General features: G+C 39.0%; 1 protein-coding gene across 1 annotated transcript in view; it reads left to right on the top strand.

Moving 5' to 3' along the window:
• Nucleotides 1-3,220: 3,220 nt before the first annotated feature.
• Nucleotides 3,221-12,991, top strand: part of INTS3 (Integrator complex subunit 3) — a 35,273-nt gene continuing 25,502 nt past the window's right edge. Inside the window, exons 1-9 of the mRNA XM_051215803.1 lie at nucleotides 3,221-3,371; nucleotides 3,410-3,478; nucleotides 3,514-3,802; nucleotides 3,838-3,904; nucleotides 3,940-4,129; nucleotides 10,830-10,959; nucleotides 11,143-11,291; nucleotides 11,428-11,577; nucleotides 12,642-12,726. Coding sequence (XP_051066337.1) covers nucleotides 3,306-3,371; nucleotides 3,410-3,478; nucleotides 3,514-3,802; nucleotides 3,838-3,904; nucleotides 3,940-4,129; nucleotides 10,830-10,959; nucleotides 11,143-11,291; nucleotides 11,428-11,577; nucleotides 12,642-12,726 — 1,195 coding nt within the window. The 5' untranslated portion in view covers nucleotides 3,221-3,305. The remainder of the gene's footprint in view (nucleotides 3,372-3,409; nucleotides 3,479-3,513; nucleotides 3,803-3,837; nucleotides 3,905-3,939; nucleotides 4,130-10,829; nucleotides 10,960-11,142; nucleotides 11,292-11,427; nucleotides 11,578-12,641; nucleotides 12,727-12,991) is intronic.

Genomic DNA, 12,991 nt, shown 5'->3' with positions numbered 1-12,991 from the left:
ATAAGGCGGAATACGATTTAATTGAGATAATGTGGTTATAAGTTACTGAAATCAGTTAAGCCTGTGTGTCATATTACTAAGTGGTGTGGTGCTGCAGGATGTATTTGGCTAAATAAGTTTTTACAAGATGATTAATAGTGAGTATGCTCAAGTGATTATCAGGGAGAACATAAGTGGTAACCAAGGGGAGGACACTCCCAACTCATGTCTATGATAATGGCTTGAACCTTAGTCAGTGTTGGGGTAAATTCGACATTGTTGTTTTCAGTTTGCAGGAGATTTGCTCGACTGCTTACACTGATTATTTGCATGCATGATTGTGTCGCTAAACCATCAATTAGACTGACAAGGTTTCCAGATATTTACTGAATGAGCAACTGATAGAGAAACATACTGTAATCATCTGTAGTAAATGAATATAAAAGAAAAACAACACTAGTGATAATTATAAGTAAATTTGCTGACTGATTTTGTTAATAGTTTCATTAATTTTATCAATCATATTACGTGATTGTCAAGTTATGACAATGCTTTATGACGATATCCTGAAACTATTACGTTTAACTAGTTATAGTGTTGATTGAGGATTAGTCAGTAGAAAAATAGGTATTGTTGCTTTAGGTGATTCGAAACTATCAGAAATTTATAACGTTAAAGAATCCGAGACGCCTAATTTAATTATAAATTTCAATTCAAAAATATTCGTTTAGTGTTAATTCTAGTAGGTTACGGAGTTTTGATTTTAAACGTTTGTTTAACCAACAGCTACCTGAGGATTTAGTTATTTTACTAGTGCAGTTGATAGTACCTAAATTTTTAACCTTATTATCTAAACTATGTTCGCATTTTAGGCTGCTTATATGATAAACTAATCCATAAACCCAAATACGATTAGCAACAACGACTATGATGGGTTTATTGATAAATGTTAAAGGCGATCCAGATTTCTAAATTTAGAAGACATGGAGATATAGTGTAACGTATGTATGGGCCAGGTTAACATGCAGGTTGTTGACGTATATGACAATTTGAAAATAATGAACATGATCAGAAAGATCATTTTAAAGTTAAGACTGCTTATGAAACTTCAGGCAAGAATATGACGCGTTATAAACATTCCGTATGAAGTTAATGTATTTAGTCTGTGGACACTTACAAATATTTGGCAAAAGCAACTAGAAAACATATACATGTTAAGTACAAAAAGTCATTAAGTAAAATAGTTGAACTCGCCTGGGTTATTTTTGAAAATTAGATTATTCAGTGGACGACATATATAACGCCATTCGTGAGGAGTAGTAATGATCCAAAAGTATCCAGAATAAAACATGCAGTATGGCAATTAATTCCAGGGTGCTTGATGCTGTTGACGTTTTTGCCACTCACTCGGATCAGAACGATCGAATGAATCCAGATAATTCTGTGGTTGCCATCGAACGAATCATTTAAAATGACCTTGTGATTGCAGAAAACCTATAGCTGAAACTCACCGTACGTTTTTGGAGAAGTGTCATCCTTGTTGTTTGGCAATGGAACTCGAAAATATGAAATTAGGCGGGCAGTGGAAAGAAGGACACCTGACCGAGATACTAAAGAAAAGAGATCTCAGCAAGTGTGATAACTACAGGGGCATCACTCTTCTCTCAATACCAGGGAAAGTCTTCAACAGGGTATTGTTAAACAGGATGAAGGACTGCTTAGACGCCCAACTTCGTGACCAGCAGGCAGGATTCCGTAAGGATAGATCATGTACAGACCAAATCGCAACTCTACGGATCATTGTGGAACAATCAATTGAATGGAATTCATCACTCTACATCAACTTCATTGACTACGAAAAAGCACTTGACAGCGTGGACAGAACAACACTATGGAAGCTTCTTCGATACTACGGCGTGCCTCAGAAGATAGTCACTATCATACAGAATTCATATGATGGATTACACTGCAAAATCGTGCATGGCGGACAGTTGACAAAGTCGTTCGAAATAAAGACCGATGTCAGGCAAGGTTGCTTACTCTCACCCTTTCTCTTCCTCCTGGTGATCGACTGGATCATGAAGACGTCAACGTCTGAAGGGAAGCACGGGATACAATGGACTTCTAGGATGCAGTTGGACGATCTAGACTTCGCAGATGATCTGACCCTTCTATCGCAAACGCAACAACAAATTCAGGAGAAGACGACCAGTGTAGCAGCAGCCTCAGCAGCAGTAGGTCTCAATATACACAAAGGGACAAGCAAGATTCTCCGATACAACACAGAATGCACCAATCCAATCAAAATTTACGGAGACGATTTGGAAGATGTAAAAACCTTTACATATCTGGGCAGCATCATTGGTGAACAAGGTGGATCTGATGCAGATGTGAAGGCGTGGATCGGCAAAGCAAGGGCAGCATATTTACAACTGAGGAACATCTGCAACTCAAAACTACTCTCTGTTAACCAACACCAAGGTAATAATTTTCAGTACAAATGTCAAGACAGTTCTACTGTATGGGGCAGAAACCTGGAGAACTACGAAAGTCATCATCCAGAAGATACAGGTGTTTATTAACAGTTGTTTACGCAAAATACTTCAGATCCGTTGGCCGGACACTATTAGCAACAACGTACTGTGGGAGAGAACAAACCAGATCCCAGCGGAGGAAGAAATCAGGAAGAAGCGCTGGAAGTGGATAGGACACATTGAGGAAAGCACCCAACTGCGTCACAAGACAAGCCCTCACATGGAATCCTGAAGGCCAAAGGAAAAGAGGAAGACCAAAGAACACATTATGCCGGGAAATGGGGATAGACATGAAAAAAATGAACAAGAATTGGATGGAACTAGAAAGGAAGGCCCAGGACAGAGTGGGTTGGAGAATGGTGGTTGGCTGCCTACGCTCCATTAGGAGTAACAGGCGTAAGTAAGCAAATATGACTCAGAGTTTTAAAACAATATAATAATATTTTTGCACATAAAACCCTCACGTTTTTTGTATTACAGAGCACAATATTTGCAAGGACATCCAAAAACTTCACAAGCTTGAAACCAATTGTTTGTTCACCAACCTTCGCATAGAATCATCTAGAGAAATTGCTTGCTTCGAAGCTTGGGTACAACTTCTTCTAAAGATGCATTTGAAGGACAGGCTAAGTGAGGAACCTTTATCACAGGGAAAAACGTAGACCTTGTAGTCCACCGTCACAACCAGAACGGAGTTGAATTGAATCATTCAGTAACCTTGAGATCTTTCCGTTTTTCCGCTCAGGGAAGCCTTGCTTTGACCTTGAGATCACTTAAGTAGGGCTTCGTTACATGGAGCCTCAGATAGTACCATTGTTGAAGCTTACACCATTAGATAACCCTCCGAAGTTCTTAATAGTAAATGAAATCCCGTGGCTAACTTATATTTGTTTTAGCCTCTACAGTCTGCTGGAAAGTTTGTTAAGAAGTTAAGGGAGTCCGAGGCCAATGTTGTGGACTCGCAGGTACACCAATGCTTGTGTATCATATATCCATTTAGGCCAATCGTTCCGGTTCTGATGAGGACCAGAGAGCATTACAAGCTGGTCTGTTATATCTGGCTCTTACTGAGCCAGATCCCAGGCACTCGTTTTGTACGGATATTGTATTGACCTCTCGTGACAACTTAACTTATGTCCTATCAGAAATGACTCGCTTGGTTGCGGAAACATGGCCAAAAATGACCCAAAGTGTTCGATGCAACCTTATATCATTGTTGGGGGAGTTTATATCGACGAAGACTGCCAGTGTTGAGGTGTTGATGCTCCACGTGTATCGAAGAATGACAAGTAACCCACATAATTTGTACTAATTTTCTTGGAAGCTGGTGATATTTCTCCTCAAAACCTGTGGCTCATAGACAGCATGGCGGATCTTCTGGAAAAAAACAAGTAATTCGGTTATACTCATGAATTATGTTCACTAGAGATTGGCTAGGGAGTTTGGAAAGACAACCGTTTTTGCTTCCCCTAACTGTATATACCTTACTCCGGCTTATCCCAGATCATCATTTATCTCCTCAACAGGCTTCACTAGTCACTTCAAATCCTTCTGTCCATCTGTCCAAGTTACGACAGAAAGAATTGGTTTTGGTTGAAGAGCTTGTTCGGAAGAATGTGAGTTACTAAATACACTAGTCTTTTACTGTTTGGTTCTATTCCCTGTATTTATATGCGACAGCATCGAGTGATTTTAAATGTCCTCCTAAATGTAGTGATAGATTTGTATCCGCAATTTATTTGACTGTTTTCTTTAAACATAATTCTTTCCATGCTTGAGTCTTGGTTTACTCTATTAAACGTTGCTGTTTTTTGACATGTCCCTACTTATTTCCATACACTGAATAGCTGGTTGTTGTTGGATATCTCGTTGGGTACTGGGGTAACTGTAATAGCTAAGTTGATCCTAATAACTCTTCTGTACAATCTTAAAACGCTTTTATGGTATTGCGTGCAAAAAGTCAATTGGGAGACAGAAAAACAATCGAAAGCTGAACCAAGTATATATATATATATATATATATATATATATATATATATATATATATATACGTAGTGTTCCGCTCTTCAGCACCGTAAGCTTTCTTCATGTAGATATTTTTAAAACACCAGAGAATGTCGTACCTTGATTTGTATAAGTCGGGACATATTATAATACATTTCTTCAGTCTGTTGGTATTCGTTATGTGGTAGTCAGAACAGCAGTTTATATAACGAATGCAGTTTCGATTGTTCCTAGCTTAAAAAAATTGGAAGAAGTGAGCGAAAGCATGAAGTCTTTCTAATGGGATAAAATCACATTAGGAACTTTCGTATGTCTCACTTGGTGTTCGTACATGAAAGTTGCTAAGTTATTCAAATAACTAGGGTTAAGTTACCATTAACGCAACTTTAATGAACTATGTGTATTGATGGTGTCTGTTGTTGATTGGCCATTAAGGGGAGAGGATACTTGTAAGTTTCTAGTATTTGGTCACAGATGTCTTGGAAATGTTGCTCACATCCGCTGGGATGACCGGATAAGTAATAGTGAGGTTAGATGCAGAGTATTCGGGAATGATGATAAATCAGTTGATGAGGTCGTGAATCTTCGTCGACTGAGATGGTTGGGTCACGTGTTATGTATGCCTGGACACCGATTACCATGGCGCACAATTCTGACTAGTGTTGGGGACAGTTGGGAGAAAGTTAGAGGCAGTCAAACCAAACGTGGCACCAGTCCATGAATTCACTAACATCTGGTGTGGGCCATGTTGGTAGATGCAGACTACTTTGTCGGGGTCTTCGGGACTTTCGTAACCAATGGTTAGAGACTGGGTGACATGGCTGAGAATCAATCACAATGGCTCAGGTGTATACACTCTCTTTCTTCCCTCAAACTATGAGATTAAAATTACATTATATCTTTCTTTCTACGAACTAATTCTTTTTTCCTGTACCATATCATTAAATGCAATCTTTCTTATATATATTACCACCATTGAATTAACTACTTCTGTGAATTCGGTGTTCATCTTGTTGTGCTAATGCGGTATGGCAATTTGGACCGATGCATATATGTCTGTTCCTACGTCGTAGATGACTGACTGATTGTTCATAATTGTTGTTCACTGCTAAGACTACTAGTAATTACTCGTTAAAGGCTGAAAGGTTTACATGTTTATCGTCATTTTCCTATTACTTAAAATAATGGAGTCAATAACTATTGCGACTTCTACTTTACATTTTCCCTCTAATCGTGTCAGCTCCTCTAGGCAGCCGTCATCAGCGTAAGGATATAAGATATTTTGGTGACTACCTGTTGTCAATTTCACTGCTCTTGAGAAGTGTAACCGATTTCATTGGTCGTAAAAAAGTCATATGTTTTTTGCTACAGTTATGTCACTAAACTCATTTTTTACCATTACTGTAAGAATTGTTAGTACGCGTCCATACTTCTGTAGGTTGTTTTTGAATCAAAGAGGCAGTCATCGAACTCGATGTATTTGACCCCGTCTGATTCCTTAGATACTGTCCTATATGTTGACCATTAACGATCATGATTACTGACGTTTGTTATGTTAATTATCTCCTACTACTGATTGAAGCTGTGCCATGTAAGGTCATTTGACATTTATAAAAGGTTATGCTACATCTTTAAATACCAACGACATGTCTTCTCAAAGGGATTTGGCTGCTATACTAATGTGCTGTAATTGTGACTACACTTGACTAGTTTTGTGTTAATAAGTGTATTTTGAAATGCTTGGTATCTAGACTTTCTTGTTTCACTAGTGGGTCTTCATCGGATAATTTCAAAGTAATTTAATTTCACAAAAGTTAGTTGGAAAATAGGAAATGGAAAGTTTTTGCTCTTTATTTGTCTCGTTCCGGAAATTAGCTATTGAAAATGTGAGATATATTAAGACGCAACAGAAATGTTACATAGAGACAGTAACTACTGTAGCGCTGTTCGGTCTCTAGAGATTAGGGTTTCTGTTATTTATTAAGATTGTTGGAGTAAACCTTTATAGGTGTTTGAAATTTGGGTGTTATATGGATCTTGTGATTCTTATCGACGAAAGTGATGAATGCTTAGCTACTTTAAAATAGCCAGTAAACTGGCCAGCATACAACCATCATAAATTTTGAGCCACACAGCTGTATAAATAGTTGACTTAGAACAAAATATCCAAAAAATTAACGAAGCTCTTATGTGCAAATAAGTAAGTTTACTATGTTATGGTGTTTATAACTACTCTTAGTATTTATTATGTCAGTTGGCTAGTCATCATCAACATAGAGCCTGGTATTGGTGTGCCTTCGTCCAGGTTGTCATACCATAATAACACAATGAAGTGAAATTAACACAGTTGATGGCAAAAAGATCGAAATAATGTAGTAGAAATGACATGAAGAATGTGCATCGAAAATGGGGTTCAAAAAGACACTAAGAAGGTATGTTTGACGGATTATTGGCATTCAAAATCGAGAGAAAAATAGAGGGAGGATTCATCCGTGCTATTGTGGTAAGCCTTGAGCATTAAGGTTGTCAATTCTTTCGAAGTACCTCATGTTTCGTTGCAGTGTACGTATTTGCTAGAAAAGCCATATCCAACTCTTGTCTTACAAATTATTAGATTGTGTACTCATTTCTCATAAACACTTACAAGTTAATCTATTACTTAATACACGGCTATTTCTATGATCATTTTCACTTTTTTGAGTAATTTTCTCGTGATATTTTATCAGGATAATCATTTCTAAGCTTAATCATGCTTAGACATTATTTACCGGATACTTATCACGACGACCGTTGTTGCTACCTTGACGTGGTGGTCGGGCTTGCCTATCGTGATGAAGCAACCGAGCTATACTGGCTGGAACAACCGTTCCTCAAGGTCCTACCATGTCAGACAGGTCGGTTGAAGAGCGGTAAGACTAAAAGCAACAAACCCAAGGTCCGAAGGCGAAGTCGTACTGCTGACTGTACAGAGGTGTGACAGCAGTAAGGTGTTTCCTTCAGACAAACAGCATGACAGCGATGCTACCTTCCCACAAGGAGGGGTGGGGTTAGAAAAGGTCGACCCTAAAAATGCGCACCTCACCTTACCTCACGGATTTCCGTCTCCAGCGGTAAGGCCCTTTGAAGAACGGAGCTAACACGTCAAAAACCTCCCACGAAAAGGCCGTGCGCGACCGGCCTCAAGCAGTTGTCCCTTGGGCACTGCGGTCACGCTCTCAGGTCACTGAGACCACTTCTAATCCAATTTCCTTTTCAGGTACCTCCAGAAGAACCCTTCCACGGTGTGGGCAACCGGGAAGTGATAACCGCCCTCATACCTCTAACAGCACCCAAGATCACTGTATTCATAATCAACCTTCCTCTTCAATTCCTATTATTCCTCCTACATCGACTTTCAACCCTAAACTTCCTCCTTCGGCTTCCTCCTCAAGTGTCACCATAGCCAACGATTCTAGTGCTCAAAACTCTGTCCCAGGTCTACTGAAACCTCGCTCCAAACTACACATTGGAGCTTTCAACGTACGCACTCTATGTCAAATCGGTCAGCAGGCTTCCTTGGCTAAAACCCTAGAGTCTTTCCATTGATGTATGCTGTGTCTCCGAAACAAGCATACAGGATTCCAGTGTGGTCATTCACTTGACATCACCTCGGCAAAACGGAGAGCCAACGAGATACACCCTACGTGTTGATAGAAGATTGTCGCTCATTCTGGAGTACCTTCTTGGACTCCGACCACGCCCTAATACGGGCACACATCTGCTTGCACTTCACTGGACGCAAAAAAGCCACAGTAAAAAGACCCATTAGAACCGAACTGAGTAGCGTGGAAACCAAAAGTAGGTTCCAGGAACAACTGAGGTCACGATTAGGTAGTTCTGAAGACGAGGCTGACCCAGATGTTGCTTGGAATGAAATACAAGCAGCTGTAGAAGCAGCAATGACATCTATTAGCGACTTAAACCACAGAGTTTCAAAGAACCAGTGGATTTCTTCAAAGTCTATCACACTGATGGATTCTCGCAAACTCGTCCCATCAGGTTCTGAACATGATGAAGAGCGACAACAAATCAGATCTAGGTTAAGAAAAAGTCTAAGAAACGACCGTGAGCAGTGGTGGGCAACGAAAGCAAAAGAGATGGAAAAGGCGGCGACTGTAGGGAACACAAGACAGCTTTACAGACTAATAAAAGAAACTGGAATAAATAAGTCAAGTGTAAGTGAGATTATATCGGAAAAAGACGATACACTCATCTGCTCCCAGTCCAGGCGTTTAGAACGATGGGCGGAACATTTCAGAGAACAGTTCAGCTGGCCTTCAGCTACTCTACAACTACCCTCCATTCCCAGACAGTGTGAATGGAACATTGAAGTAGGTCCCCCAACTCTTGCTGAAGTTCAAAAGGCTATAGTTAATCTGAAACGATGAATGGCAGCTGGTCCAGATGGATTGGCTCCAGAGGTCTTTAAGGATGGTGGTCCAATTTTAGCGATTAGGTTGACTAATATTTAAGCTAAGATCTAGGAGTTAGACGTTATTCCATCTAACTGGTCACAATCACTTATCGTCCCAAAATCATCCTGTGACAACCATAGAGGGATTAGTTTAACTAATATAATATCTAAAATACTAACCTCGATAATTATCAGACGCCTAACTAAGACTCGTGAACTGCAAACACGAGAGAACCAAGCTGGCTTCAGACCTGGTCGTGGCTGCATCGACCACATATTCACCATTCGTCAGATTCTAGAACACAGGCATACTTATCGGCGTCCGACAATGGTGTTCTTTCTCGGCTTAAAAGCAGCATTTGACTCGGTAGACCGCGAGATTCTGTGGCAGTGTCTGTCATTGAAAGGCGTACCTCAGAAGTACATAAACCTTGTAAAGGCTCTTTACTCGAACACTACTAGTCGAGTCAGAGCTTATGGCGAACTGTCATCTACTTTTGCAACCTCAAGTGGTGTCCGTCAAGGCTGTCCACTTTCCCCATTTTTGTTTAACTTCATCATAGATCTACTGATGGAAATAACTTTCTCGTCGACTGAGTTCTCGGGTATTGATCTCCTTCCAGGAGGTCCACTTATCGACTTGGAATACGCAGATGACATAGTCCTGTTTGGTGAAGACGCTGACAAAATGCAGAGTCTTCTGGTAGCACTGAGCAACAATGCCAGGATGTTTGGAATGCGCTTCTCTCCCTCGAAATGCAAGTTGTTGCTTCAGGACTGGTCTGCATCAACACCTGAACTAAGGATAGAGAGTGAAGTAGTCGAACGCGTTGACAACTTCACTTATCTTGGAAGTCTGATCAGCCCTAATGGGTTGGTATCGGACGAAATCTCAGCACGGATTCGAAAAGCTCGATTGGCTTTTGCCAACTTGCGTCACCTATGGCGAAGGCGACATATCCGTCTATCAATAAAAGGACGAGTATACTGCGCGGCAGTCCGTTCTGTTTTAATTTACGGCAGCGAAACATGGCCACTAAGAGTAGAAGACACTCGTAAGCTATTAGTATTTGACCACAGATGCCTTAGAAATATTGCTGGCGTCTGCTGGGATCACCGGGTAAGTAATAGTGAGGTTAGACGCAGGATATTAGGGAATGATGGTAAATCAGTTGATGAGGTTATGAATCTTCATCGACTGAGATGGTTGGGCCACGTGTTACGTATGCCTGAACACCGATTACCACGACGTGCAATGCTATCCGGTATTGGAAATGGTTGGAAGAAAGTTAGGGGCGGCCAAACCAAAACGTGGCATCAGTGCTTGAAGTCACTAACTTCTAGTCTGAGCCATGTTGGTAGATGCAGACTACTTGATTGGGGTCCGCTTGACTGTCGTAACCAATGGTTGGAGACTCTTGGTGACATGGCTCATAATCGATCACAATGGCGTCGGTGTATACACTGTCTGTCTTCCCTTAAACTAAGAGATTAAAATCGCTTCATATCTTTCTTTCTACGAACCAATCCTTTCTTCTTGTACTATATCTCTATATGCAATCTTTCTCTTACATATTACTACCTTTGACCTAACCACTGCTATGAATCCGGTGTTCATCTTGTTGTGCTGATGCGGTATGGCAACCTGGACCGATGCACATATGTGCCTGGTCCTACGTTGTAGCTGACTGACTGAGCTTGCTAAAAACAATTTCATTTTGACTTGAGTACGTGCAAGTTTAAATGGAAACCTGTTTGTTAATATCTCTTCAACACGCCCTCATAAAGTTTCCTTTACATGGTTAGGACTTGTGACTTGCCAGGTATTTTCAATAAATTCCTTGCCGTTTTTGTTACAGTTTGACCGTTGCGCCCAAATTGGCCGTGATTTCATTCGTCTCCTACATGGCGTCGCACGTCTGGAACCTATGAAGCGTTTGTGGGATGATATACTACAAAATATTTCTTCTTTGTCGTCTCATTTTTCAAGTAATGTTAATTATTTCTCTCTTTATTCAGCTCAATATATTTATGCAACTATATTATTTTATTTTATCCTGTGTTAATTTGTTTCATATCCAGCCACTCTTAGTATTAACATACGTTGATTAGACATAGAATGTCAGTAAAAAAATACATTTCAATATATTGCATAAATTTTGATTGTTTTAGGTCCCGCTGAAATTTTGGAAATCACCACACCTCAGTGTTTTACACAGACCCTTATACCACATGAAATGGAACAGTGGGTTCGTTGGATGATGAAAAATGTTCATTGTGTTCCGAGAGTTCCTGTTCATCGTTATCAAGACTTTTTCCAAGTGAGCTCAGATCTAATTAATTCATGTTTTCCAGTGTGATATATTAATTTATTTTATCCTTTTTCCACTTAGTTCGAGTTAGCTCAGTCACAGTTTAATACCCACTTTTTTGAATTTTATTTTAAACTTGTTCCAGAGGAAATTCTTTTCAACTCCAGAAAGTCAGAGTCTTCGTGTGTGCCTTTTGCGTTACGTTGTGACTTACTTTTATCCTGATAATGAAATGTTAGCCTCCACCTTAATACCACGATGGAATGTGGTTTCTTGGATTCTTTCTCAATCTACAGTAAGTGTTCTGTTCGTATCATAAATTACCACAGCTTTTTCTCATCCGGTTTCTCGGATCATTGCTATAAATATTATTATTTAAAATATAATGATTTTGTATCTTTAGGTTGACATCTGTCGATTTTAAGTTATTTGATGATTCTTTGTACTGAAGGTTTTCTAAAAGCGACTCATCAAAATAATTTATTTCATAATCTCCGATCATATCCTCTTTGATGAGTACAAATATGGAATAAAGGAACCACTTATGTGTTCATAATCCTATGATTTTTCTGTATGAATAGGGTTTGTAATGGTCATCGGAATTGTTACTTATAACCTACATTAAACACAGCTTTTTGAAGATACACTATTTGAATGGAGACAATGGGTCAAACAAAACTGTCTCATTAGTCTTTTATGATTGTTTTTCAAGTAAAATAGCATTATTATTAAAACTGCTTAGTTAAACTTATCGTTTGTTTCTGAATCCAAGCACAACAATGAATTCATACTGACAAGTTTACTTTCAGGTTTTTTAAACGAAATTTATTAAGATATACAGGCTCATTAACATTATCTTAAATCTAGCGTGAGGTTGCTGTTTTTTCTTCAATCAAATCATTTTAAAATTCCAGTTTTAAAGATGTTTTATGCCTAGTTTACAGCTAGCTGTGCCAAAAGTTCAATTAGTGGTTAATTAAGTAGTCATCTTAATACATGTTAAAAAATCTATCGGTTATTTTGCTATGGTAATATCCTGTTCACAGTTGGAAGACAGAACTTATCTCGGAGAATTTATTTGGTTTGGTGGACATAAGTAGGTGAAATCTTGAAGACTCGGAATGTGTGTATCATGTGACCACTTATACTAAAATCTTAGTCATGTGGATTATGATCGATGGATATTATGTCAAGACTACCTTCATGCTTTTCTAGTGTGCATAGTGCCATGAAATACATTTTTCGTTGTTTATGGATAACAATTAGTATTATCTTCCGACTTCATTTTGTTCCGATTCGATTTTCTTCTAGATGTTATTCTCATCACGTTAATATCATTGTATATTTATCTCTTACTAGTGTCCTGTTGCCACTGTTAATGCCAAATTGGCTCTGTTTTATGATTGGCTCTTTTTCAAACCAAATGATTGTATAATGAATTTGGGTACGTTTATGTGCCGTTTTTACCTATGAATCACAAAATATAATTTCAAGTGTTTCCATCTTGTTATCCATAATTAAATTAAACTTCGATATTTTGTACGGACTTACTATATTTGTTTTTCGCCTTTCTCCTGTAGCTCAATGCAACTTACATTGTCTCGTTGAAATGGAGTTGCTAGGTGGAAAACTGGTGAATAATTAGTTCATTCACAATACTTCTTAAGTGTAGTTTTCTTTTGAAGGAGTTCAAACGAAAACTACTAACA

Source organism: Schistosoma haematobium, chromosome 4, assembly GCF_000699445.3.
Source record: "Schistosoma haematobium chromosome 4, whole genome shotgun sequence".
In the NCBI taxonomy this organism is placed as follows: Eukaryota; Metazoa; Platyhelminthes; class Trematoda; order Strigeidida; family Schistosomatidae; genus Schistosoma; species Schistosoma haematobium.
This window is presented reverse-complemented; position numbering and strand designations above follow the sequence as displayed.